General features: G+C 43.7%; 1 protein-coding gene across 3 annotated transcripts in view; it reads left to right on the top strand.

The window, feature by feature from the left end:
• Positions 1-418: 418 nt before the first annotated feature.
• Positions 419-24,612, top strand: part of DUSP12 (dual specificity phosphatase 12) — a 119,778-nt gene continuing 95,584 nt past the window's right edge. The window contains exons 1-2 of one of the 3 annotated variants that reach the window (XM_072128646.1): positions 419-553; positions 6,684-6,974. In XM_072128646.1, the coding sequence (XP_071984747.1) occupies positions 6,718-6,974 (257 nt within the window). In that variant the 5' untranslated portion in view covers positions 419-553; positions 6,684-6,717. Of the gene's footprint in view, positions 586-6,683; positions 6,975-24,612 lie in introns of all 3 variants that reach the window. The other 2 variants (XM_072128647.1, XM_072128645.1) reach the window with 2 other exon arrangements.

Here is a 24,612-nt window from a genome sequence, read left to right as displayed (position 1 = left end):
AGAATGCAGCCTTAGTTTCCTCAGTTTACAATCCTTCATCCTGGTGGTAGATGCCCTTTCAGCACTGATATAGTGCCAGCTGCCAGAAACTCCAGCCAGCAGGACTCCACTGCTGCCTGGTAACGTGCAGAGGGCGCAGGTATCCATGCTGTAATGATAAGTGTTCAGAGCACGGATGGCGCCCCCTTAATCAAGTAGCAGGGTAGAGCGAGGCCATGTGTCTGCAACCATGGGCCTCCTAACACATGTACACAATGATCCTCCATGCGACATACTGCTTCCCATGGAGCCCTGGCTGCTCTGCATATGTCCCCAGTTGCAGACTACAGCCACATATATATAAAGCTCCGCTTCCCCTCCAGACCAAGCACTGAATCTCTTCTGCACACTGCTTCTGCCTGCAGCGCCGCAGCAGGGGATTAGGAAGCCCCGCCCATATAACCTCGTCACATGATCTGTAGTGACACGTGACTAGTGACGTCACACTTGCGTCTGCTAACTCCATACTAGCATCTACCGTGCTGCCAGCTGCCATGTGACTGCCGCAGTTTAGGTGAGTTACAGACAGAACATGGCACGCAGGAGGTACATATATTACGTGACTGCCTTTCTCCTATGACCTAATGTCGTGATAATGGCGGCACATGGGGCCACCAGCTTAGCAATTGTCGTTGATAAGTGTTTTCTGCAGTCTGTTGTATGGTACAGAATAAAGGATGATAAACTATTGGATGTGACTCCATGGATTTGTCATTGCACGCACCTGGGCTTCAACAACAGCTAATCTCATTCATGCGCTGCAGAAGGCCCAGTTCGTAGACTTGAGGTGTGAATATTGTGGTAGCTGTCACCCTTTGCATGGTATTACGGGGTTTTTCTGGGATTAGCAATAAATCGGTGACGGGCTGGGGTGGGCTTTTTAGAAAAAAATAAACTTGTTCTTATGTCCTTCCTCCCTGCTGATGTACTGAGCCGCAGTTTGTCTGATCCGTGCCCCTGTTGGGGCACGTAATATCTGCGTTCGGCCTACCTCCCATCCGTGGAGTGGATGCCACTTCTGCCAGCCAGAAGCTCCCCGAGCGGTCCTTCTGATCCACGCTCCATTTTGTTTATATGGCGGAACGATCAGAAGGACAGCGGCACAGAACATAAGCAGCGACGGAGGAGGCGTGTGCATGTTTTTTTTTTTTTTTTTTTTAAACCCGTCCCAGCCTATTGCAAATTTTTTGCTAATCTCCGATAACCCTTTTAATGCACCAGCATTTAATAGATCCAGTGCAGCAGTCCTGTGGGAAGTGTGCATTTAGGTCTCTGCCATAGTGATGGGATGGTGATGGCTCTTCTTAGTGAGCTGGATCATTAGGCTCTGCTCACTTAGACTGGCTCCCTATTAAATATAGTACTTTTAACAATTTTTATATTGGGGAAGTATTGGGTGTTAAGCGAACCATTGGTTCACTGCAGTGAGCCGACTCCCGTCGTTCATATCAAAGAGTCGGCTTGTTCATGAATGACAGATCGCTAGTCTGCTGCAGCCTTTAGCGGCACACTTTGCACAGAACCGCCCCATTCTTTCCTTACAGCTGCAGTCTGGTGTATTGTGTGGATCTCTTTGTTGCAGAAGTCTTATTATGTTTACCTACAGATAATCGCTGAATGTTCACAGACTTTCACGCTAAAGTATGCCAGCTCACTCGTGGCTGTTGGCCAGCATGGCTGGCAACTACTTCATGAGGTCTAAGCCTTGTGATATATCCGATGTGGCGACGGGGGTCGGGGCTGTATCATGCGCTGCTGTTAAAGAGGACCTGTCGCCTATAAAAAAAAAAAAAAAAAAAAAAGTACTGTGCTATATGCGGCTGGGACTGCAGGACTTTACCTGCTTTATGCCGGCTCACTCTCTAGCTGACCCTCCCCACACGCAGTGTAGAAAGCAGAGTGTCTGTGCACGGCGGCCTCTGCTACACGTGGGGGAAGTGACTGTCCTCGCTCTCCATGGCTCATTACACAGGGTGGGAGATGGCGCAGGATGACAGGAGCTGATAAAGCCTGCAGCAGGTATCCTGGACAGAGCTGCCAGCATTGGTAAAATGTGATAAGATGGATGGTGGCATATAATGAATATGGTTTGTGTAGTGAAAAGATGTATAATTTTTCAATATACTTTCTGTCAGTTTCCTAGATCTCTGCTTACTGTCCTTCTATAAAAAGCTTATTTTACGTTATGTTTACTTCCAGAGCATAGAAATCTGCCCATGGACTTGTGATGGACATGCAGGTGTACGAGCCGTACACTTAGAGTTTCTGGCCTCTTAGTGAATATAGGCACAAACTCCGCCAGTTCTAGAGGAGTCTTTTGCTGTAGTCTTAGCTGGTTTTCCGGCAGAGCCTATAATAAATTTGGTGGGCCAGGCGTTTGCGTCTTCTGCCCAGCCCTGCTCCCTGTGATGGAGAGAGGGAGGTTGATATGGTTTCTCTGCCAGAAAACTGGCAGAGAAGCAATAGTAAATCCAGGGCAATGTTTTTTGCAACACAATTAAAGTAGAAGGGAGGAGCTTTTCCCAATAGAGATGTGTTTATACCTAAAACACTTGTGATCAGGAATAAGCAACATGTGTTCTGCATTGTTTTCTGGCAAAAAATGAATACCTTGTTCCCGATCACAAGCACTTAAGTCTAAACTCCTTCCTGCAGCACCTGAGTTGCATTTACAGAGGACCTGTTACCCATAAAACAGGCAATAGGAGTGTACTCCTAATGCTAGCCCATTTTTAGTAGTGATAAAATGCTAGCTCTGTTAAAGCTGGCAAACACTGCCACTTTGGACAATAGGAACGCCGGGCCGCGCTCAAAGTGGTCCGGCGTATTAATGAGGGGGCGGGATTAGGAGGCGGTGACTCCCACATAAAGCCCGTCAGTCACCGCCGGCCTATAGAACGGGAGGGGCGGTCTGGCGAAGAAGCAGCAGCTTTGAGCGCGGCCTGGCGTTCCTATTGTACCATTTGGCAGTGCCTGCTAGCTGTATCGGAGGATTCTGATAAAGCTTAAAGATTAGCACTGCTATAATGGGTTGGCGCTATGAGCTGCTCTTAGTGCCCATTTTATGGGTGACAGGTCCTCTTTAAAAATGGAGTGTGTAAATGCAGCCTTAAAGAGAACCTACCACCACGAATCTACCTATAAATGTAGATCGGGTGGTAGGTGGATGTAAGGGACGTGAGGAGAGCTTTTTTTTTTTTTCACGCCCCGCTAACTTTTGGGAAACTTTATTGACCGAATATGTAAATTTAGTTATGCGGCTACTGGGGCGTGGAGTAGCCAGCACGAGGCTACACGGCACGGCTACTCCACGCCCCAGTAGCCACATTACTCCTCCTACGCTGTTGTGTGCGGCGCGCAGCTACGAGGAGCTCAGCCGGCGTTCTGCCCAAGACGGACGAGGGCGCGCAGCTCCTTGTAGCTGCACACAACAGGGTAGGAGGAGTAATGTGGCTACTGGGGCGTGGAGTAGCCGCGCTGTGTAGCCTCGTGCCGGCTACTCCACGCCCCAGTAGCCGCATAACTAAATTTACATATTCGGTCAATAAAGTTTCCCAAAAGTTAGCGGGACGTGAGGATTAGCTCTAAAAAGAGCTCTCTTCACGTCCCTTACATCCACCTACCTCCTGATCTACCTTTATAGGTAGATTCGTGGTGGTAGGTTCCCTTTAAAGGGTTAGGTGTGCTCCAGCAGCCACAACCAGATTTTTGAGTATTTTAACCATTTTGAATATAATCATATTGCACTCACAATTTTGGTATTGGTGCAACCCTACTTGCAAGTGCTTACATTTAATTCTCTAAACCAGTAATATTTGCAATATTTTATCTCTATTAGGCGATGCTACATTTTTAATGTAAGCTATACCCATTTCTTGAGGCAGCATTCTTTCTTTCTGTACGAGGTATTCCAGAAATAGTCACAATGAAACATGAGTGCATGGACAGTGTGCTGTCCATGTATCATATATACTCAAGTATAAGCGGACCCGAGTATAAGCTGAAAAAAAAGGTGGCAAACATATTGACTCGAGTATAAGCCGCTAATCTCCAATGAAATGTCCAGCGATCTCCCCTCATCAATGAAATTTCCAGCATCCTCCCCTCATCAATGAAATGTTCACCGCAGACCCTGAAACTAATAAAATGACGAGCAGAATGCCCCCATAAATGTTTTGCTTACAGCAGAGTGGCCACCTTAAAATAAATAAATAAACATAGTACTAACCCTCCTGCGCTGTCCCCCGGTATCCTCTTCTTTCCACAGCATGTCTTCGGGTTTCCGGCCGGGCTGTCATATGCACGTCTGTGCAATCTGCAGGAACAACCTATGACGCTAGCAGGTGGCATCACTGCCACGTCATATTTTGTGTGGCGGCAGATTGCAAAGAGGTGCATCTGCCGGCCTGGCCAGGAACGCGAAGAGAACGCTGGGGGACAGTGTTGGAGGTTGAGTACTACGTTTATTTTTTATATACCCGAGTATAAGCCTATAAGTATATACAGACGGTCCCCTACTTAAGGACACCCGACTTAGACAACCCATAGTTACAGACAGACCCCTCTGACCTCTGGTGAATTTTTCTGAATGCTTTACTATGGTCCTAGACTGCAATAATCAGCTGTAAGGTGTCTGTAATGAAGCTTTATTGATAATCCTTGGTCCCATTACAGTAAAAAATGTTTTAACTCCAATTGTCACTGGGGCCAAAATTTTTTTTGTCTGAATCTACAATTACAAAATATACAGTTTCGACTTTCATACAAATTTAACTTAAGAACAAACCTCCGAACCCTATGTTGTATGTAACCCGGGGACTGCCTGTAATGGGTATTTTATGAACCCATTGACTTGTATGGGTATGTGTCGTCAGAAAAATCTGAAAAATTTACAAAAAGAGGTTGACAACATGTTTATTGATCCTTCATCAGAAAACATAGATTAATTCATATAGAATAACAATCTTATAATTAGTTACTACTTATTACAGCAAATCTTACAGTTAGTTACTACTTATTCCAGTGTAGAGATGAATCGACGTTATTTCGTAAACATGAAAATGTCAATAGATACATTTGTGGAGGAAAAATCCTCCCTTCATCGTACTTCTCCTAATACTTAAATACTTAAATATGGCACATGTTTATCCGAGTCACAGATACAGAGGAAAGAGAAAAAGGAAAAAAAGGAAAAAGGAAAGAGAAGAATAAATATAGTATTTTTCTATCCTAATACGCTTATGTACTGACAGGAGGCGAGTTACTATAACAGGACCAAAGGAGGTATCTCAGTTCCTAAATTTATAAGGTATATGTAACTACACACTAACCAAATTGAGATTTGAAGTTTGAATTTGAAGGGGCATTTCGGGTTCATATATTCAAAATTAGCCACGGACGCCAATTATGTTTAAACTGTTTACCTCTTATTATGCCTTGTTCCCACATATACATTTCATAGCGATGGCATTCATTCATACTCTCTATTATTGAGTCTCTATTAAACTGGCTAGCAGATTTCCATTGCTTTGCAATAGTCATTCTCACCACCGTACATAGTCTGCTTATTAGCCATTTCTCGTTCTCAGAAAAAACCCTCGTATATATATATCCAATAAAGCAATGGCGGGGCAAGGTGGAGTATGTGTATTCCTTATTATTGAAATAAGATCAAAAGCATAGTTCCATATATGCACCACTCGGTCACAGGTCCACCACATATGCAGATTTGATGCTATGGCCGTACATCCCCTCCAGCAGTACTCACTGACATCTTGATTGGCCTTTGCAAGTTTTTGGGGGGTTAAATACCACCTACTCCTGATTTTAAACAAATTATCCATATGATTTGTGCATCGCAGATTCCTATTTGAATCCTCTATTGCCTTCCTCCACTGTTCTTCTGAGAAGGACAGCCCCAGTTCTTTTTCCCACCTTACCATATACGATAATTTGCCCCTACTATATCGGTGGATAAGATCCCTATAAGCTGCAGAGGTGCCTCCCTTTGAACTAAATGACTTAATATATGTTAAAAATCTCAGCCTAGTATAGACCGATTCCTCTAAAAAATCTTTTAATGAGTGAGATAGGGATTTTAGCCTGAGATATATAAACCAATCCGATAGGGGTATATTAAATTCCTTTTTTAATTCTCTAAATGATATCCAATTTCCATTTCTCTTCAGGCCCCTAAGATTTTTTATTCCTGCTTTTATCCATTCTGTCAAGTCAAGGTCCTCTACTAAGCATTCTACGGATATTAGATCTATTTCCTCTAGGGAAAGTTTTATTTTGTCTTTAAACAGATAACAGTAATTGCTCCATGCATGCAGCGTCTCACCTGTCGTTACTAGTATATCCCTCCCTAAAGTACCTACTCTTTTTTTCCCCTTTAGTTCTAATAGTTTATCCAATAGCAGAGCTTTTAGTGAGCGTACATCTGCTACCTCTGATTCTATTCTTTCCCACCTATCCTGTACTCTCCCTATTTTACAAAAATAGAACATGATTCCATTAGTTTTTCTGAAGAAGCAAATCCATGAAAATAAATTGTGTTAAAGAAATCTGATCTTCTGGTTACATTACATCAAACCATTTTCTGATTGATTTTTTTTTTTTTTTTTTTTTTTTTTTTTTTTAAGGATTATTTTTCTACACGTGAATTATTTCAACAAGATGATTTCTGTTCTGTCAGGCCTATATGTTGGCAGCGTTTGTGATGCTATGGATATACAGTCCTTGCAAGTTGCTGGGATTACACACATACTGACCATAGACAACAGTGAGCTGAAGGACCTCCACCACTCCTTCCAGAAGAAGTTTATTCAGCTTTTGGACGATTCCAGTGCAGACCTTCTAAGCTGTTTGCCCGAGTGTTTACACTTCTTAAAAGATGCTCTTGAAAAGAAGGGATCATGTGTGCTGGTGCATTGGTAAGTTGTTTAACCCCTTAACAACTAGGCCCTTTTTTGTTTTTGTGTTTTAATTTTACACACTTCAAAAATCCTTGTAAACTTCAAAAGTTTCCCTGTGTTTTTGGGGTTGTTTTCTAGTGACCGTATTGAATATTCCATAATGGGTTACCATTGTGGGGTTGGTTTTTATAGCTTTCAATGTGCACCCTAAATGTCTTCTTTATTCTTTGGGTCAATACAATCACAGGGATAATACATTTATATAGGTTTTAATATAACAAATTTTTAGAAAATTTTTAAATAATCTGTACAAAAAAAAATTATTTTTGCCATCTTCTGGCATTAATAACTTTTTCATACATCGGTCTATGGAGCTGTGTAGCGTATTTTTTTTGCAAGATGGGATGAAGTTTCATTCCTACCATTTTGAGAACTATTTAACCATTTTTTTATATATTTCAAATTGGGCAAGAAAAGTGTTTTAACAGGGCACTGATTTCTGTTATTGGTTTAAATGCTGACTATTTTGGGGATAAATACAGTTTTGAATGAAATTTTACATATTTAGCATCAAAACCCCCTATATAACCAACCCATTTTCAAATCTGCACCCCTCAAGCTATCAGAAACAGCTTTTACGAAGATTGTTAACCCCTTGAGATCTTCATAGTAATTGAATCAAAATGGAGGTGAAATTTAGAATGGTCATATTGTTCCCTTATACGTTCATTTAGCCCTAAAATTTACACATTTCCAAAATATAAAAAGAGAAAACCCACCATAAAATTTGTTCTGCAATTTCTCCTGAGTATAAAGTCACATGTGGCTGTGACTTGTTTTATGGGCGCACAGCGAGGTGCAGAAGGGAAGGAGGGCCCTGCAGCTGCCAGGATTTTAGTTTCCTCATTGGCCCCTTTTGAAGGCTATAACATTTTCGCTTTTCCGTTATTTGGGCCATGTGATGGCATTTTTTTTGCGGGATGAGATGCTTTTTCCATTGTTACCATTTTGGGGTTGGTATCACCTATTGTTGAAAATTTAGGAACTTTTTTTGAGGGCAGGAGTAAAGCATCAATTCTGTACTGGATTTTTTAATTTGCTGTTCACCGTATAGACTAATAATCATGTTATCTTTATTCTATGGGTTGATACGATTACGGGGATACCAGACATGAATATATTTTCTTACGTTTTACTAAATTTGTCAAACAAAACCCTAATGTGGGGAAAAAAATCTATCATTTATGTATTGCCGTCTTCCAAGTGGCATAACATTGTTACTTTTTTGGCTACGGAGCTGGTTGATGGCTTGTTTTTTGCGGGACATGTTGTACTTTGCACCAGTATCATGTCGGAGTACATATGGTTTTTTGATCACATTTTATAGCATTTTTTGTGGGATTGAAAAGGTAAAAATCATAATTTTTGGAGGGTTTATAACAGTTTTTTTTTTTACGGCGTTTATCGTGGGGGTTCGATAATGATTTACTTTTATTCTACGGGCTGTTACGGACGCGGTGATACTATATATGTGGGGTTTGTGTTATTATTTAGACTTTTTTTTGAGTTATATGTCTCTTTATATGTTTTGGGGGTTTGGGGCATTTTTAGTGATTTATGACTTTATTTTTTTATTTTTTACTTTTTCACTTTTATACCATGGGACATGAACAAGCAATCATCTGATTGCTTGTTCATGATAATATTCTGCAATACTGATGTATTGCAGAATATTATCAGTGTCAGCCTATACACTTGCATAGGCTGGCACTGTGCCAGTAAGAAGACGTCACAGACGCTATCTTACCGGCAATTCTTGCAAGTAACTCTGGGGTCCAGATCGGACCCCAGAGTTGCAATAGCAACGATCGGCGCCCCCCGAAAACGGCTCGGGGGGGGGGGTGATCGTGGGGGAAAGGCCGTGGGGGTGTTACACTGGGGTGCCGGCTATCAGTCACAGCCGGCACCCCGTCTCTCCTAATGCTGGTTCGGCTCAGATCTTGAGCCGAACCGGCATCAGCTCAGCGTCCGATATATCGGACGCTGAGCGCTTAGTCACTGAGCTCAGTGTCCGATATATCGGACGCTGAGCGTTAAGAGGTTAATATCTTAAAAACGATAGTGGCACAAACGAACATTTCTACTGCATAAACCAGCACAAATGTTTGACACCAACTTTGCTAGATTTGAACAAGTTGGGGGGTGGGGGGGGGGCAACTTCACTCAGGTCTGCCGTACTACAGTATGGCAGTATATGGGGACTTTACTGATCATGTTTTACTATGTGGGACTGGCACCTTGTAACAAATGATTTGAAACTATACAGCCTCAAAAAAAAAAAGCCTTTAAAAAGATAGCAACATATTGTGCTCCCCACTCACTAAATACGGAGCGACGGTATAAGCCGATATTGCAACTGCGATCAAAGGGTTAAGACCCGCGATCGGTGCTAGCAGTTACCAGTGGGTTTTTGCTGCAATACATCCGTGAGCCCTCTCCATAGTTCCGCAGTCGACGTGTGACATAATAATACGTCACGTGGGGATTCCCACGAAGACATGTTTTTTTTATATGTACTCAGTCTAATAAAATAACACATTCTCTAATACCCTGTTATTAACAAAAATACAGCATTTCCAAGATATATGTCCAACCTATCTCTATCAGTCTTGGTGTACACAATTTCAGTTGTCCCTAGACACGACCCTGTAACTTCTGGCTTGGGGTCGGGGACGCCATCTTGGATTTCTGTATGACAGCCGTGGAGCTGAGATTTCTGTCTCTCACTGCTTTGTGCCTCTAGCCCCGTCCCCTGCAGTCTAGGATGGAGCTCAGAGACACTCACTCACTTCGTTCTTGTGAGTAGAGAGAAGTTACAAGCTACGGGTAGATAAGTTATCCGGGGGAAGGGGGAGGCAGGCAGGATATATAGCAGAACTGACAGTGTGTAATAAGCATCTCATCATCTCTCATCTGTCTCATCTATCTTTATATTTACAATGTTAGAAGCTAAATGAAAGTGTATATAAACCTGTACCCTGATAATCTAACCACATTATCACCCTACAGAGCTAGATGGATCATAATGTGTTTGCTCAGAGAGTCCCCGCCCACACCCTGGGATTTTGCATTGACCATCACTGAGTGATAGGAGCTAAAACAGCATTAAAACTGAGTAAAATTTTAAAGAAAGGGGTTAAAATGATCTTTATCGTGTAAACATCACTAGGGGATTGAGATTTGAGAATTTTCATGGTAAAACCCCTTTAACATCGGAGGTAGAGATTAACTCCTTTGCGACTCCAGGTCATTGGTGCCTGAATGTCTAGGTCAATTTTTCCAGTTCTTGTCTGCTTTTCTTTCAATGTTGTTATTTATGACAGGTGAGACTTTGAGTTGACATAATAATGTTATTGATCACATTTTTGCAATGTGGCTCATTCTGCATTCTGCCTTAAAGGACACGTGTCATCAGGTCTGTGTCACTATTTCTGTCACTACTACCTGTTGAAGCAGCTCACAGGGATCCCATCCCAGCCTTTATCTAGTTATTTCATACATTAATCATTATAAAATCATCTATTCTTTATCATATAAATGAGGCTGGTCACATGGTCAGAGGCAGTGATGTCACCCCTGTTACCCCTCCCCTCTCCTCCCCCTGCTCATGTCTGTGTGTAATGTATAGTAAAGTATTGCTGGTATCAGTGCTGCATCTGCTGACACGCTGCATCCTCCTAATACACAGGTGAGAGACACAGACATCAGCTACACATGAATCTGACATGTTCTGCTGTAACATGGCTGCCTGGAGCTGCTGTATCTCTCCTATACACACAAAGGCTGCAGGAGGCGTGGCCACCAGCACCAGGAAGCACATCATTATACAGCCTCACATCATTATACAGGCTGTCAGTCATGCACTGGGGGTGTGACTGTGCCTCCCACTCATGAATAGAGTGGACAGCTTGAATATGCTAATGCTTCATTGGACATTTCACAGGTCATTTGCATACAGCTTTAGGACCTCATTGCTTAGGTTTACAGGCATGTAGAGGGACAAGGAAGGGATAGATGCAATGCTCTCTAATGGCAGTTTATGAAAATATATTTAGTTTAGGGGGGTTATTTTGCATGACGGGTTCTCTTTAAGGACGCAGTCAGCCCCATTTTTTTTGTATTCTGACATGCATCACTTTATATGGTTATAACTTTTGAACTCTGTTACTTATCAAAGCGATTATGAGAATATTTATTCTTCACATGTTGTTCTTCATTTTAGTGGTAAATGTTGGCTTATGTTTTGCGTTTATTTATAAAAAAAAAAGAAAAAATGTTGAATTTTTTAAAATTTTTTCGAAATTCTAAATCATTGCGTTTTCAGGCAGATAGATTTACCACCTAAATAAGCAAGAGCCCACAGAGTAGCACAGTGATATACTGTGGAGGTGGCAGCAGCAGCAGAAGCCCACAGATTTTTGCAGCGCCTTCTTCGATTTTCCCCTTGCAGATCACAGCTCCAGGATCAGACCCCAAATCCTTAAAAAGGTTCCAACCTGGGATCTCCTTAGTTTTATCGAAGTTACTATGGCCAGGAGACTGGGGAGCTTCAGTCTATTTCCATCAGAGAACACTACATGCGTATCCTCTCTGATCGTATCTTCCTTACTTTAGATCCAAGCTTCGTCCCCAAAGTGGTATCCAAGTTCCACAGAGACCAGGAGATTACCCTTCCGTACTGAACCCCTCTTCAAGCAGGGAATCCTCATGGCATTATCTTGACGTAAGGCGCTCCGTGTTAGCCTACCTTTAGGTCATGGGTCCTTGGAGCATGGACCATAACCTGTTTGTTCAATTTCAGGGAAAAAATAAGGGGAAGAAAGCTTTAAAGGGCACCTACCACCACGAATCTACCTATAAAGGTAGATCGGGTGGTAGGTGGATGTATGGGACGTGAGGATAGCCCTTTTTAGAGCTAATCCTCACGTCCCCGCTAGCGTCACATAAACTTTATTGCCCTAATATGTTAATTTAATTAAGCGGCTACCGGGGCGTGGAGTAGCCGGACACGAGGCTACACGGCGCGGCTACTCCACGCCCCAGTAGCTGCTTTCCCCCGCCTACCCTGTGATCTTCGGCGCGCAGCTCCTGGCAGCTGCGCGCCCTCGTCCGAGAAGCCGGAGTTCTGCGCATGCGCAGTAACTCCGGCCAAGATGCGCGATCTCGGGAACGAGGCCGGAGTTACTGCGCATACGCAGAACTCCGGCTTCTCGGACGAGGGCGCGCAGCTGCCAGGAGCTGCGCGCCGAAGATCACAGGGTAGGCGGGGGAAAGCAGCTACTGGGGCGTGGAGTAGCCGCGCCGTGTAGCCTCGTGTCCGGCTACTCCACGCCCCGGTAGCCGCTTAATTAAATTAACATATTAGGGCAATAAAGTTTATGTGACGCTAGCGGGGACGTGAGGATTAGCTCTAAAAAGGGCTATCCTCACGTCCCATACATCCACCTACCACCCGATCTACCTTTATAGGTAGATTCGTGGTGGTAGGTTCCCTTTAAAGACTTCAATAGCAAGATGGCTTAAATTGGCTATCATCACCTGTTACACCAAACAGGGAAAAGAAGCTCCTAGAAATTTGAAGGCTCACTCCACTCAGGCCATGTCGGCTTCCTGGGCTGAGAGAAGAGGCGCATCCTTAGAACAAATCTGCAAGGCAGCCCCTTGGGCCTCACCATTCACTTGGGCTTACCAAGTTCTCAGGACCTCTCCTGTTTAAGGTGGGATACTGTGTTGACTGGAAAGTGGCATGTGCAAATAGGACGTATATATCCATATTGCACTCATGAAGTGGTTAAGGGACAGAAGATTATCTCAAATATTGTTGTGTGAACATAACTAAAGCACTGAATGACAGTGATGTCCACCATAGTTTCATTTTAGATGAGGATGGGGAAAAGGTGCAGGTCCATTATATCCAACCTATACTGTAAATCATACAGTATTGTTCCAGAGGAAGGCAATAGAAAACACTTACAAGACTGATGCCAATTGGCCCATATTAGGGAACAAATTAATTCCTGGCATTATCCGTATTTTTCGGACTATAAGACGCTTTTTACTATAGGACGCACCCCAGATTTAGGCTTCCAAAAAAAGGAAAAATATATTTTACACCAATTAAAATATCCCTATTGGTTGCACTAAAGCACAGCACACACAGACATATATTTACACAGACAGCTCTGCATCATCCATAGTTACACACACAGCACTGCATCATCCATCCAGATACACACATACTTTCCCCATTCCCCTTCTTCTCACCCTGTCCCAGCGCAGCATGGCAGTATCAGACCTGTGGTGATGTAAGAAGCATGTGATCAGTCACATGATTCTGACATCACCACAGGTGCTGTACCTGTAGACAAAGGGGAGAGCAGTACGGAGGCTCCTCTCTGGGAGATCAGGTGCAGCTCTGTATCAGGGCATCACCCGATTTCCCTTACAGCGGTCAGGAGGGTCTGGCAGTGCTGGATCCTCCCGACCTTAGGTCTATAAGACGCAGGCACTTTTTAGCAAGATTTTTTTCTTGCTAAAAAGTGCATCTTGTAGTCCAGAAAATACAGTACTTCCTGGATCATCATTAAGTTAACAAAATGTATTGTTCCTCTAACAAGCTATTTCCCCTTTACTGTGGCTGCTGGCAATGTAAATTGATGTTATGTAAAGTCTGTAAGAATCTCCTTATGCAGTGGCTTATACTGTGCAAAATGTACCGCTTGTCCACTTGTTTGTTTGTGTTAAAAGTAAAAAAACGAATAAAAACGTATCTGATTAAAAAAAAAAAAACAAGCTATTTCCCCTACGCCTCCACAGCGGCACAACAGGAGCATTCCTTCACCCCCAGGTACATGAAACAAAGGACTAACCCTTTAAATATAGCCACTCCTCAGCGGGGCGGGGTACCTCTGTTGTTCAACCCTAGCAGTGAGTCTGCTAAAGAGAGAGGCGGGTTCTTTTAGTTAATTTGAAGCATCAGAGGAGGGATGGAGACAGCTGGGAGGTGCAATTTTTGGTGCCAAATTCAGAGTTAAAGGGCACCTACCACCACTATTCTACCTATAAAGGTAGAATGGGTGGTAGGTGGTTAAACGGGACGTGGGCTAATCCTCACGTCCCGGCTATCCTTTAGTAAACTTTATTGCAGGTATATGCAAATTTTTTAAAGCGGCTACTGGGACGTGGAATAGCCGGACATGAGGCAACTAGTCGCGGCTACTTCACGCCCCAGTAGCCTCGATCCTCCGCCTACCATGTAATCTTCAGCGTGCAGCTCCTCGTAGCTGCGCGGTCGTAGCTCCGAGGCATATACCTGCAATAAAGTTTACTAAAGGATAGCCGGGATAGCCTGTTTAACCACCTACCACCTACCTTTATAGGTAGAATCGTGGTGGTAGGTTCCCTTTAAAAGTTCCAAGTGAGCTTGCAGCATGGCTAGTCTTCAGGTAGTAGTGTTTGCCTGTAAAGTGCTATTGCTCCTTCCTTTCTGCTTTGTTGTGCTCCGCTCCTGATATACATAATGTCAGCTCCTTCTGGGAAACCTAATGCACCTCAGCCTGTGGATCCTGCTGAAACCCCTGGTCGGTTCAGTCCCTTCCTCTATGGGAGATTATGGGTAAAAATGGTTACGATCATTTTTTTTTTTTTTTTTATTCTTTCTATTGTACATAATATAGGCTGAAGTCTGAAGTTTTATGCAATTTGCAAAAAGTCATTATCTTCATCCTATAAAATACAGTTATGCAAAAAGTTTACGGACAAAGTGGTTAAAGACTCCCCGTCCTTATTTCACACTTGCTAATGAGCCCCAGCCTTCCACCTCCAGAACGCCAGTGACGTCTATACCTCCTATTCTGCAACCTATTGCCGTAGAGGAGGGTGAAATCTCTGATGTGGAATCGGATGATGATTCTGGAAAGCAATTCTGTACACCAGAGGATACGGATTCTTTGTTTAGATCCCTTAGAGCAGTGATGGCGAACCTTTTAGAGACCGAGTGCCCAAACTACAACCAAAACACACTTATTTACCCTGATGTGCCAATGTGCCATTTTAAGCAGTAACTTATTGCTACCGGTTCTTCCACTTCTTTAATTGTATCGGCTGCCTGATGCCACCAATACAGTTGAAAGAAGGTGGGCAAATTCAGACTATCATTGTAGCTTCTCTCCAGTTTCTCTCTGTTTAGGAAGAATGGTCGGGTCCAGCAGGAGGACCACAAAGATAATGCACTTCTTTTAACACCTTCTCACTTTTCAAGCCGTTCCAAACAGTCAATGAAGTGTCACTGTAAAATAGCGCTGAGCGCAGCATCTCATAAGTTGTCTAGGACTGCAGGAAGATTTAATGGATTTTGTCATGTTTGGTGAACTCTGTCCTAGGCTGATGGCCTGAGTGCCCACAGAAAGGGCTCTGAGTGCCACCTCTGGCACCAGTGCCATAGGTTCGCCATCACTGCCTTAGAGCAACCATGGAATTAGAAGCAGTAAAAGAAACCCTGTCTATCCAGGACCACATGTTTCAGGGCTTTAGTGAGAAAAAAAAAAACAAGTCTTTGCTCTAAACAAAAATATAGAAGCCTAAATTAAAAAGAATGGATAGACATAGAAAAACACCTGGGAGTGTCAAATCTTAAAAGGAAGTATCCTTTCTCCTGCCTGTAGAAAAGGACATTTAAAAAAAATAAATTTCTTAAAAAAAAATAGGGTACAAAAGCTTAATGGACCGTACTTAAGCTCAGATACAGGCTGGGCATTTAGTTACTCAAGGATTCCGAGGGATCATGTGTCGGGATGACAGTTAACACTTAAGTCAATATCCCTTTAATTTGCTTATTCTGACACAGGACTCCCTACCAAATATTGCTCCGATCCTGGAGTTAATATATCCACAGAATACTACACAAGCACCTGCACATCTAGGTCCAAGATATAAAATAGACCCGAGAGCAAAGTGCAGACACTTGGTCAGATTGACACCTGACGCGTTTCCTCATTTCTTACCTGGCTAAATCCTACAGGGTCCACATTTTTGCTAGCTAGCTTACCTTATCTTACCCATTTCTGCTAGCTTACCCATTTCTTACCTGGCTAAATCCTACAGGGTCCACATTTTTGCTAGCTAGCTAGCTAGCTACTAAAGCGCCCACACTCTCAACATTGCACACACCGGCGTCTGTATGGCTGTGTGCATGGCCGGATCACGACCACTTCACCTTTAAAAGGGTCCCCACCAAACTGGGGCGACCACCCGAATCGCCAACAATGTATTTGGCGCCGGGCTCCTCGGGCCGTTTGCCAAATCCCTCCAATGTCTCTGCCTTTAGACTATGGCAGAGTGAAGGAACAATAAGTTCCCTGCTCTGCCATAGATGATCGAATGTAAATAAAGATGGCGGTGATGAGTGTGACATCAGAGTGTGACGTCAACCCGACGCGACTCACAGCACGGCCTGTAGCAGGGCACTGCCATCTTTGTTTACATCCACTTGACACCGCGAGGGAGGTTGAGGACGTCGCGCATCGTTGGAACGATGGAAGGTGGAAGGTGTGTAGTTGTTGGAGGGGGGGGGTGTGTAGTTGTTGGAGGGGGGGGGTGTGTAGTTGTTGGAGGGGGGGGGTGTGTAGTTGTTGGAGGGGGGGGGTGTGTAGTTGTTGGAGGGGGGGGGGTGTAGTTGTTGGAGGGGGGGGGTGTGTAGTTGTTGGAGGGGGGGGGTGTGTAGTTGTTGGAGGGGGGGGGTGTGTAGTTGTTGGAGGGGGGGGGTGTGTAGTTGTTGGAGGGGGGGGGTGTGTAGTTGTTGGAGGGGGGGGGTGTGTAGTTGTTGGAGGGGGGGGGTGTGTAGTTGTTGGAGGGGGGGGGTGTGTAGTTGTTGGAGGGGGGGGGTGTGTAGTTGTTGGAGGGGGGGGGTGTGTAGTTGTTGGAGGGGGGGTGTGTAGTTGTTGGAGGGGGGGGGTGTGTAGTTGTTGGAGGGGGGGGGTGTATAGTTGGAGGGGGGGGTATACAGTGAGTGTCTTACTGGCATCCGAGACCATCCGAGGGAGGGGGGCACTCCCCTCTACACTGAGAGACTCCCGAGGCGTCATAACGCCTGGGAACCTATCAAAACAAGGGGGCTTGATCGCAGAGCCGCCCTTACTATTCTTTAGGGCCACACCTCCATAGGCAATTGCCAACTTAGGATTGCTGTTCCACAAGGGAATATAATTGCGATTCTCAAGGCTAACGTGGAATGTTTACAGTACCTATGTTTACATGACAACACCAGAGGGTTAGCTCTGCGAGGATCCATCCCACGCCTATAGCCATAGTATAAGATGAACAGACATAACGTAAAGCTTATCGTACATGATACAACAAAGGGGGCCATTTAATATGATAATTTACAGCAGCAGATAGAAAGCATTAATAGACATTGCATGTCACAATCGTCCTAGTGCATGTTTTGTACACATACTAACCTAGGTAGAATAATGCAAGAAACGGAGGACATCAATTCATACAGGATAGAGAGAGGCAACCATAGGGACAAGGGAGAAACAGCGATATATGGTGGTACTAAGTAGGGAAGCATCACAGGCCACATAACAGTTAGAGAAAGCAAGAGTATACTATATGTTCATTTAGTCCCTCTGGTTGTAGCATCCTGAGATCAAAAATCCATCTGGATTCCCGTTGGGACAACTTTCTCTCATAGTGCCCTCCCCTAGGTGACGATTCAACCACTTCAGTGATTTGAAAACGCAGGGTTTTGTGATCCCACTGATGTTGTTGCCAAACATGTCTGGACACCGTTGTGTCATCCTTGTTCTTGACATTATTGATATGCTCTCTGAAGCGTCTTCTAGCCTCCCTTGTTGTTTGTCCCACATATTGGACCATACAAATGCAGTTAAGTAGATAGATTACTCCCATCGTTTTGCAATTTGAGAAATGTTTGATATTGAAAACCCTTCCGGTGGTTGTGCTTTGGAAGGTGTTCCCAGTGTTTATAGAAGGGCATGATTTGCCCCCACCACATCTAAAGATCCCTGTTGGTTTGTCGGGAAGCCACGTACCTCGTCCAGTCAAAAGTTTTAAATGACTATGGACAAGGTTGTCCCTTATGTTTTGACCTCTCCTATAGGTGATGGATGGGTATGGATCGATAACATCAGCAATGTCCTTATTCTTTTTGAGGATACTCCAGTTGTCCCTCAGAATCCTCTGCACTTCGGAGTGGCCCCTATCAAACGTCCCTATAATCCTCACCTTATGTTCCTCTGCCAATGATTTCTTTTTTTGGAACCAAGAGTTCAGGCCTCTTGATTGAGCACATGCTGATGTGCCCCCCTCAACATTTCTGGTGTGTATCCTTTCTCAAGGAAACGCCCCTGAAGATCTTTAGATGCCTCAATGTAGGCACTAATTGAGGAGCAATTTCTGCGGACTCTTAAATACTGGCCCTTTTGGAATTCCTCTCTTAAGGGGCTTAGGATGCCAACTTTGCCACCTCAAAAGGCTGTTTGAAGCCGTAGGTTTCCTAAAGAACTGGGTCTCCAAATTTCCGGAGTCTGTCAGGCCAATTTTAATGTCCAAGAACGTTAACTCTTTGGGATTGATTTCATATGTGAAATAAAGGCCCAGATCATTGATATTTAAGTGGGCAACAAATTCCACAAAGAGACTCATGGACCCTGTACACACAATGAACACGTCATCTATGAACCTCAGCCATAGGGTTATGGCCGAGGTCCATTCTTCAAGTTGCTCCTGAAAAACAACTTCCTTCTCCCACCAGCCCAGGTAGAGGTTTGCGAACGTGGGAGCACATGGGCTCCCCATCTCAACCTCCCTGAGCTGGTGAAGGAATTTCCCTTCAAAGAGGAAGTAGTTCCTGGTTAGAACAAAGTCTAGGGACACTACAAAGGGGCGAAGTTATAGTATCCAGATACATGCCGACATTCAGCTTCAGGCTGTTGAAGCCCAAGACAATTGGTCTCCCCTTTAAGGGGGACGTCCCTTTATGCACCTTTGGAAGGGAGTTTAATGTGGCCATGTTGGACTTTAGTGGATACATACACTTGTGTTCATTTTTTTAGATCAGCTTGTCCTCAAGTGCCTGATCAAGAATATGAACCAACTCCTTCCTAAACATCTCAGTAGGATTCGATGTTGGTTTCCTGTAACAGTGTTGGTCATTCAGGATTCTTAGTCTGAAGTATCCTTTCTCTGAAAAGGTCTTTTGGTACATGGTACTGAAGGTGGATCCTCCTATAGCAAAAAATTTACAGGAAAACAACTCTTTTCTTTTGAGGATCTAGGATTACTGAAGGATCCCAAGGATAAAAAAGTGGACAGTCACCTGAAAAAATCTTGGGAAAATTCAATGGCCATGTTGCGGCCCAGCACAGCGGCTACATCCATGGCACATACCCTGGGGGTCTGGCTTGGACAGCTAGAACATCACCTTATCTCCGGCACACAGAACAAAAGTGATCTTGGCATCAGTACCAATCCTCCAACAATCAACAAATTTCATCACAGATGCATTTGCAGATCTAATAAGGATGACAGACAGATTATTGGCTTTAGCAATTGCAGCTAGGAGGACAACTTAGCTTATTCACCGCTATATAGCTTCAGCTCTGTACCTTACCCTGTAAGGGAGATCGATTGTTCGGAAAAAGATTAGATGACATTCTGGAGAAAGCATCTGATTAAAAAGAAGGGTTTTCGTAATGGAACAAGACGGAACAAAAAGCTTGGTCCTTTGCAGAGTAGCCAACTTATTGTTCAGAGTTAACATAAGGCATCTGTAGCATATGAGGTACTTGTTCTTTCTAGTGAAAAGAATGCTGGTACTTGATTATTTTAGCTGGACGCAAATACAGTACAGACCAAAAGTTTGGACACGCCTTCTCATTCAAAGAGTTTTCTGTATTTTCATGACTATAAAAATTTGTAGATACACACTGAAGGCAACAAAACTATGAATTAACACATGTGGAATTACTTAACAAAAAAGGTGTGAAACAACTGAGAATATGTCTAATATTCTAGGTTCTTCAAAGCAGCCACCTTTTGCTTTTATTCCTCCTTGCGCACACTTTTGTATTCTCTTGATGAGCTTTAAGAGGTAGCCACCAGACAAGGTTTTCACATCACAGGTGTGCCCTGTCAGGTTTAATAAGTGGGATTTCTTGCCTTTATAAATTGGGTTGGGACCATCAGTTGTGCAGAAGTATGGTTGATTCTCAGCTGATAGTCCTACTGAATAGACTTTAAGCTGTTTTTTTTTTTACTAGCCATAATAGAAATTCCAGGTAAAGAAAAACAAGTGGCCATCATTACTTTTAAAAATGAAGGCCAGTCAGTCCGAAAAATTTAGTTTAAGAAACCATCAACAAGGGCTACAAAGAAACTGGCTCACATGAGGAACACCCCAGGGAAAGAAGACCAAGAGTCACCTCTGCTGCAGAGCACAACAGGGGGAACTGGAACAGGAGGAGGAACGGGAGCAGGAGGAGGAATGGGAGGAGGAGGAACAGGAGGAGATGTGATGGGGTTCTATGCCAGATGACCTGCCCTTCACAGTCACCAGACCTGAACCCTATCGGGATGGTTTGGGGTGAGCTGGAAGAGTGAAGGCAAAAGGGCCAACCAGTTCTAAGCATCTCTGGGAATGCCTTTAAGACAGTTCGAAGACCATTTCAGGTGACTACCTCAAGAGTATGCAAAGCAGTAATCAAAGCAAAAGGTGGCTGCTTTGAAGAACCTAGAATATGACATATTTTCAGTTGTTTCATGCTTCTTTAAGTATATAATTCAAAATGTGTTAGTTCATAGTTTTGATGCCTTTAGTGTGAATCTACAATTTTTATAGTCTTGAAATACAAAAAACTCTTTGAATGAGAAAGTGTGTCCAAACTTTTGGTCTAACAAAGAGTACAAGGAAAGTGGAGGACCAATATAAAACTTAGCTTTTAATACAAAATATCCTTAAAAATGTTAAATACAAAAATAGATGTGTCAGTTACCAGTGTTCGTGAGGATGATGCCGTATAATGGGTGTAGGCACCGATGATGCAGAGTGGCACTCACAATTTTCTGGGTATATGTGGTTCTGCAGAGGTTATCCCATTGCGGGATGCCGAATGTCATGCAGAAAAGATACCGTCTGTGATAATGTATCGATGCTTAAAGAAGATGTATTGGTGTGGAAACTCCGAGAGAATGAGACAATGGTAAGAAGGGGTGGGGGCCGACAGGGACCACTCATCTTTAATACTAGGGTCTTATAGGGTACCCCGCACTCTACACCCTGGAGTGCCCCACCCCCACCCCTTCTTACCATTGTCTCATTCTCTCGGAGTTTCCGCACCACACATCTTCTTTAAGCATCGCTACATTATCACAGACGGTATCTTTTCTGCATGACATTCGGCATCCCGCAATGGGATAACCTCTGCAGAACCACATATACCCAAAAAAATTGTGAGTGCCACTCTGCATCATCGGTGCCTACACCCATTATACGGCATCATCCTCACGAACACTGGTAACTGACACATCTATTTTTGTATTTAACATTTTTAAGGATATTTTGCATTAAAAGCTAAGTTTTATATTGGTCCTCCACTTTCCTTGTACTCTTTGTTATACCTACCAAGTGGGGTTTAGGAGGGGGTATACACCACCCTCCTTTTTGTATGTATTTTCAAACTTTTGGTCTGTACCGTATTTGCTTCTATCTAAAATAATCAAGTGCCAGCTTTCTTTGCACTGGAAAGAACAAGTACCTCATATGGTACAAATGCCTTATGTTAATCCTGGCCCCAGGGTTCATTGTATGCCTTTCCGCTGTTTTGTCTAATCTCCAGGGTTATTACAAGGATCAAAGAGCTGGTGGCACAAGGGATCCTGATGGCTCCATATTGGCCAAAGAGGTTGTGGTTCCCGCTGCTCCTGGGGCTGGTGAAAGGGAACTTCTACATCATCAGGACCTCCTAGTCCAAGGCCCGATGGTGCATTTGATGGTCAAAAGCCTCCATCTAACAGCTTGGATGTCGAATAGGGCTGCCTAAAAGCTAAGGACTTGTCGGACAAGGTAATATCTACTTTGCTGATGAGCAGACTGTGACGCCCAAAATATACCATCAGATTTGGAGAGTTTTTCTGAATTTTACTAAGGACTGATGGGACCAATCATCTGCTCCAGATATTAGTTTAAGCCCCTTATTTAGACAATTTTGAAGAAAGTCCAAAATTAGAGTATCTTCCCTTAAGGTGCAGATGGCAGCCCTTAGAGCCTTTTTAGACTTCAGGGTGGCAGAGTCTCCTTTAGATTCCTTAAAGGAGCCCCTAGGTTACGTCCCCCTAGTTCTCCCTATGTTTCTCTTTGGGATCTTAAACTGGTATTATCTGTTTTGACAGGTCCTCCCTTTAAACCTCTCCTAGAGTCCTCTCTTTGGAACCTTTCTTAAATCAGTCTTTCTGTTGGCGATCACTACAGCCTGCAGGGTGAGTGAAATACAGGCATTCTCATGTAAACACCCATATTTTAGCATATTAGAAGACTATATTGTATGAAAACTTCAGCCCATTTTTTTATTTTTGCCCAAGGTGGTCTCCGCTTTCCATTGTCGTCAGGAGATCCGCCTCCCTTCTTTTTGAAAAAAAGAGAGTTTGATTCCCTGGATGTAGGTGTACCCTCAATTTCATGCAGAAAATGAGTAGGTTTAAAACCACTTACAGTCTTCTTGTCCATTTGCAGGGAAAGAACTGCCATTGCTTCCTGTTAAGAGATCAAAGATTTACTATTTACTCTGGGGTACAAGGCTCATTCCACTCTGGCAGTTTCCACCTCCTGGGCTGAAGGGGCTGCAGCTTCACTAGACCAGATATGTAGGGCAGCTACCTGGGCTAATCCTACTTACCTTTTTTTCAACATTATAATTTGGACATTTCTTCTACTTACAACCTAACCTTTGCTAGAAAGGTGTTGTGTGCTGTTGTCACCTCCCCCAAAGGAATATTTCCCTGTTATTCCTCCTATGGTGCCGATGTGGAGGCATAGGGGAAATATTGAAATTACACTTACCAGCAATTGGAATTTCCTTTTAGCCTCCACAGCAGCATGGATATTTCCCTCCCTATGTTTAAAATATATAATATTTTCTGTTGTACTTCCGGTCGAAAGAAAAAAAAAATGTTGTTGTGTATGTGCCTCCACTATGGAGGCTGAAAAGGGAAAACCAATTACTGGCAACTGTAATTTTCATCTTTTTGTTCCCCCTCTTTAAAGAGAACCTGACAAATGCAACTAGTGACATCTTCCAATAGAGAACTATTAACTTAATAACACCGTTGGTATCGGAGGGGAAGTGTCCTCCTTGGCCATCCCCTCCAATCTACGCCTTCCCCATGATGTCTCATTCCTCTTCTCAGTATGTCATGTGACCAGGGTTATGTCATGTAAGTTCCTTTACCCAGTTACTTTTGCATTGTCTACCCCATCTAATCACATGGCATAATCACAGAATGTCTCAATGGACTTCTACTCCTCCATGCCTTCATGGAGGTAAGCTGTGATTTCAAGTGATCAGATACATACATGGGGTAGAAATTAAAAATGTAACAGGGCCTTAGATGACTTCACCCTGGTCACATGACACATGTCCAGAGCACATGACACATAACAGAGCTGCCTCTCTCAATGTTCCATACAGTTAGACCTGTCAATCAGGACTAGGAAAGTAGTGCAGTGAACACTGCATATACCGGACCCCGTTACTATCATTGGATTATTATTATCATCCAGAAAGGTTATGGATAATACAGAAAGCCCTCTGTACTCTGGCCTCACTAGCTGTAGTTACTTCGCAGCAGCATGTCTGTCTTACACTCATCCCTGCACTTACTGTAGTGTCTGCAAAGGTGAGCACATGGTGGGAGGGGTGGGGGAAGTGTTCCTTGATAACAGCCTTTTAATCTGCAGCACAGAGGAGTTTCTGGTAACACATCCATAGCCTTTCTTGCTCATTGGCATAATTTTAAAAGTTGATTTTAGAAGGAAGGAGGACATGGGTAATGAATAAAAGAAGATAGAAGATGCCATAGTTAAGATGCTTGGATCTGTGAATAAGTACCTATCATGCTTGAATTTCAGAATCACCCATGGTAGACCACTTACACACGCATCTCACGTGCCTAAGCGGCTGCAGAGGGAGGAATCGCAGGGTGCCGATCGTGTCACACGGCAGACGTGGTCAATTGAAGGACCTCACGGCTGGCTTTCATAAGCATCTTTTTTTCCCTTTATTTATAAATAGCAAGTATTATCAGTACCTGTCCTGCAAACCGCGCAACCACAACCAGGCTTGGCGCTAGCTGTCAGACTAGGTAAGTGGTGGCAAACTCACCCTGCAGGCTAAGGCCATGCCTAAAGCAGATAAACCGCCCTGGTAAGGGCGAAACCACTATCAGGAACCTAACTGACGGTCCCTGAGTGACCCTACAAGATGAATGGGAAAACTTACTTCGTCTGGCAGCTGCTGGATGGTGAAGCGAACAGGTAACCAGAATACAGATATAGGTCAGTGTTCACACTGGTAAGAGA

Source organism: Engystomops pustulosus, chromosome 10 (assembly GCF_040894005.1).
Source record: "Engystomops pustulosus chromosome 10, aEngPut4.maternal, whole genome shotgun sequence".
Classification (NCBI taxonomy): domain Eukaryota; kingdom Metazoa; phylum Chordata; class Amphibia; order Anura; family Leptodactylidae; genus Engystomops; species Engystomops pustulosus.
Note: the sequence above shows the minus strand (reverse complement) of the source record. Positions and strands in the feature narration are given on the sequence as shown.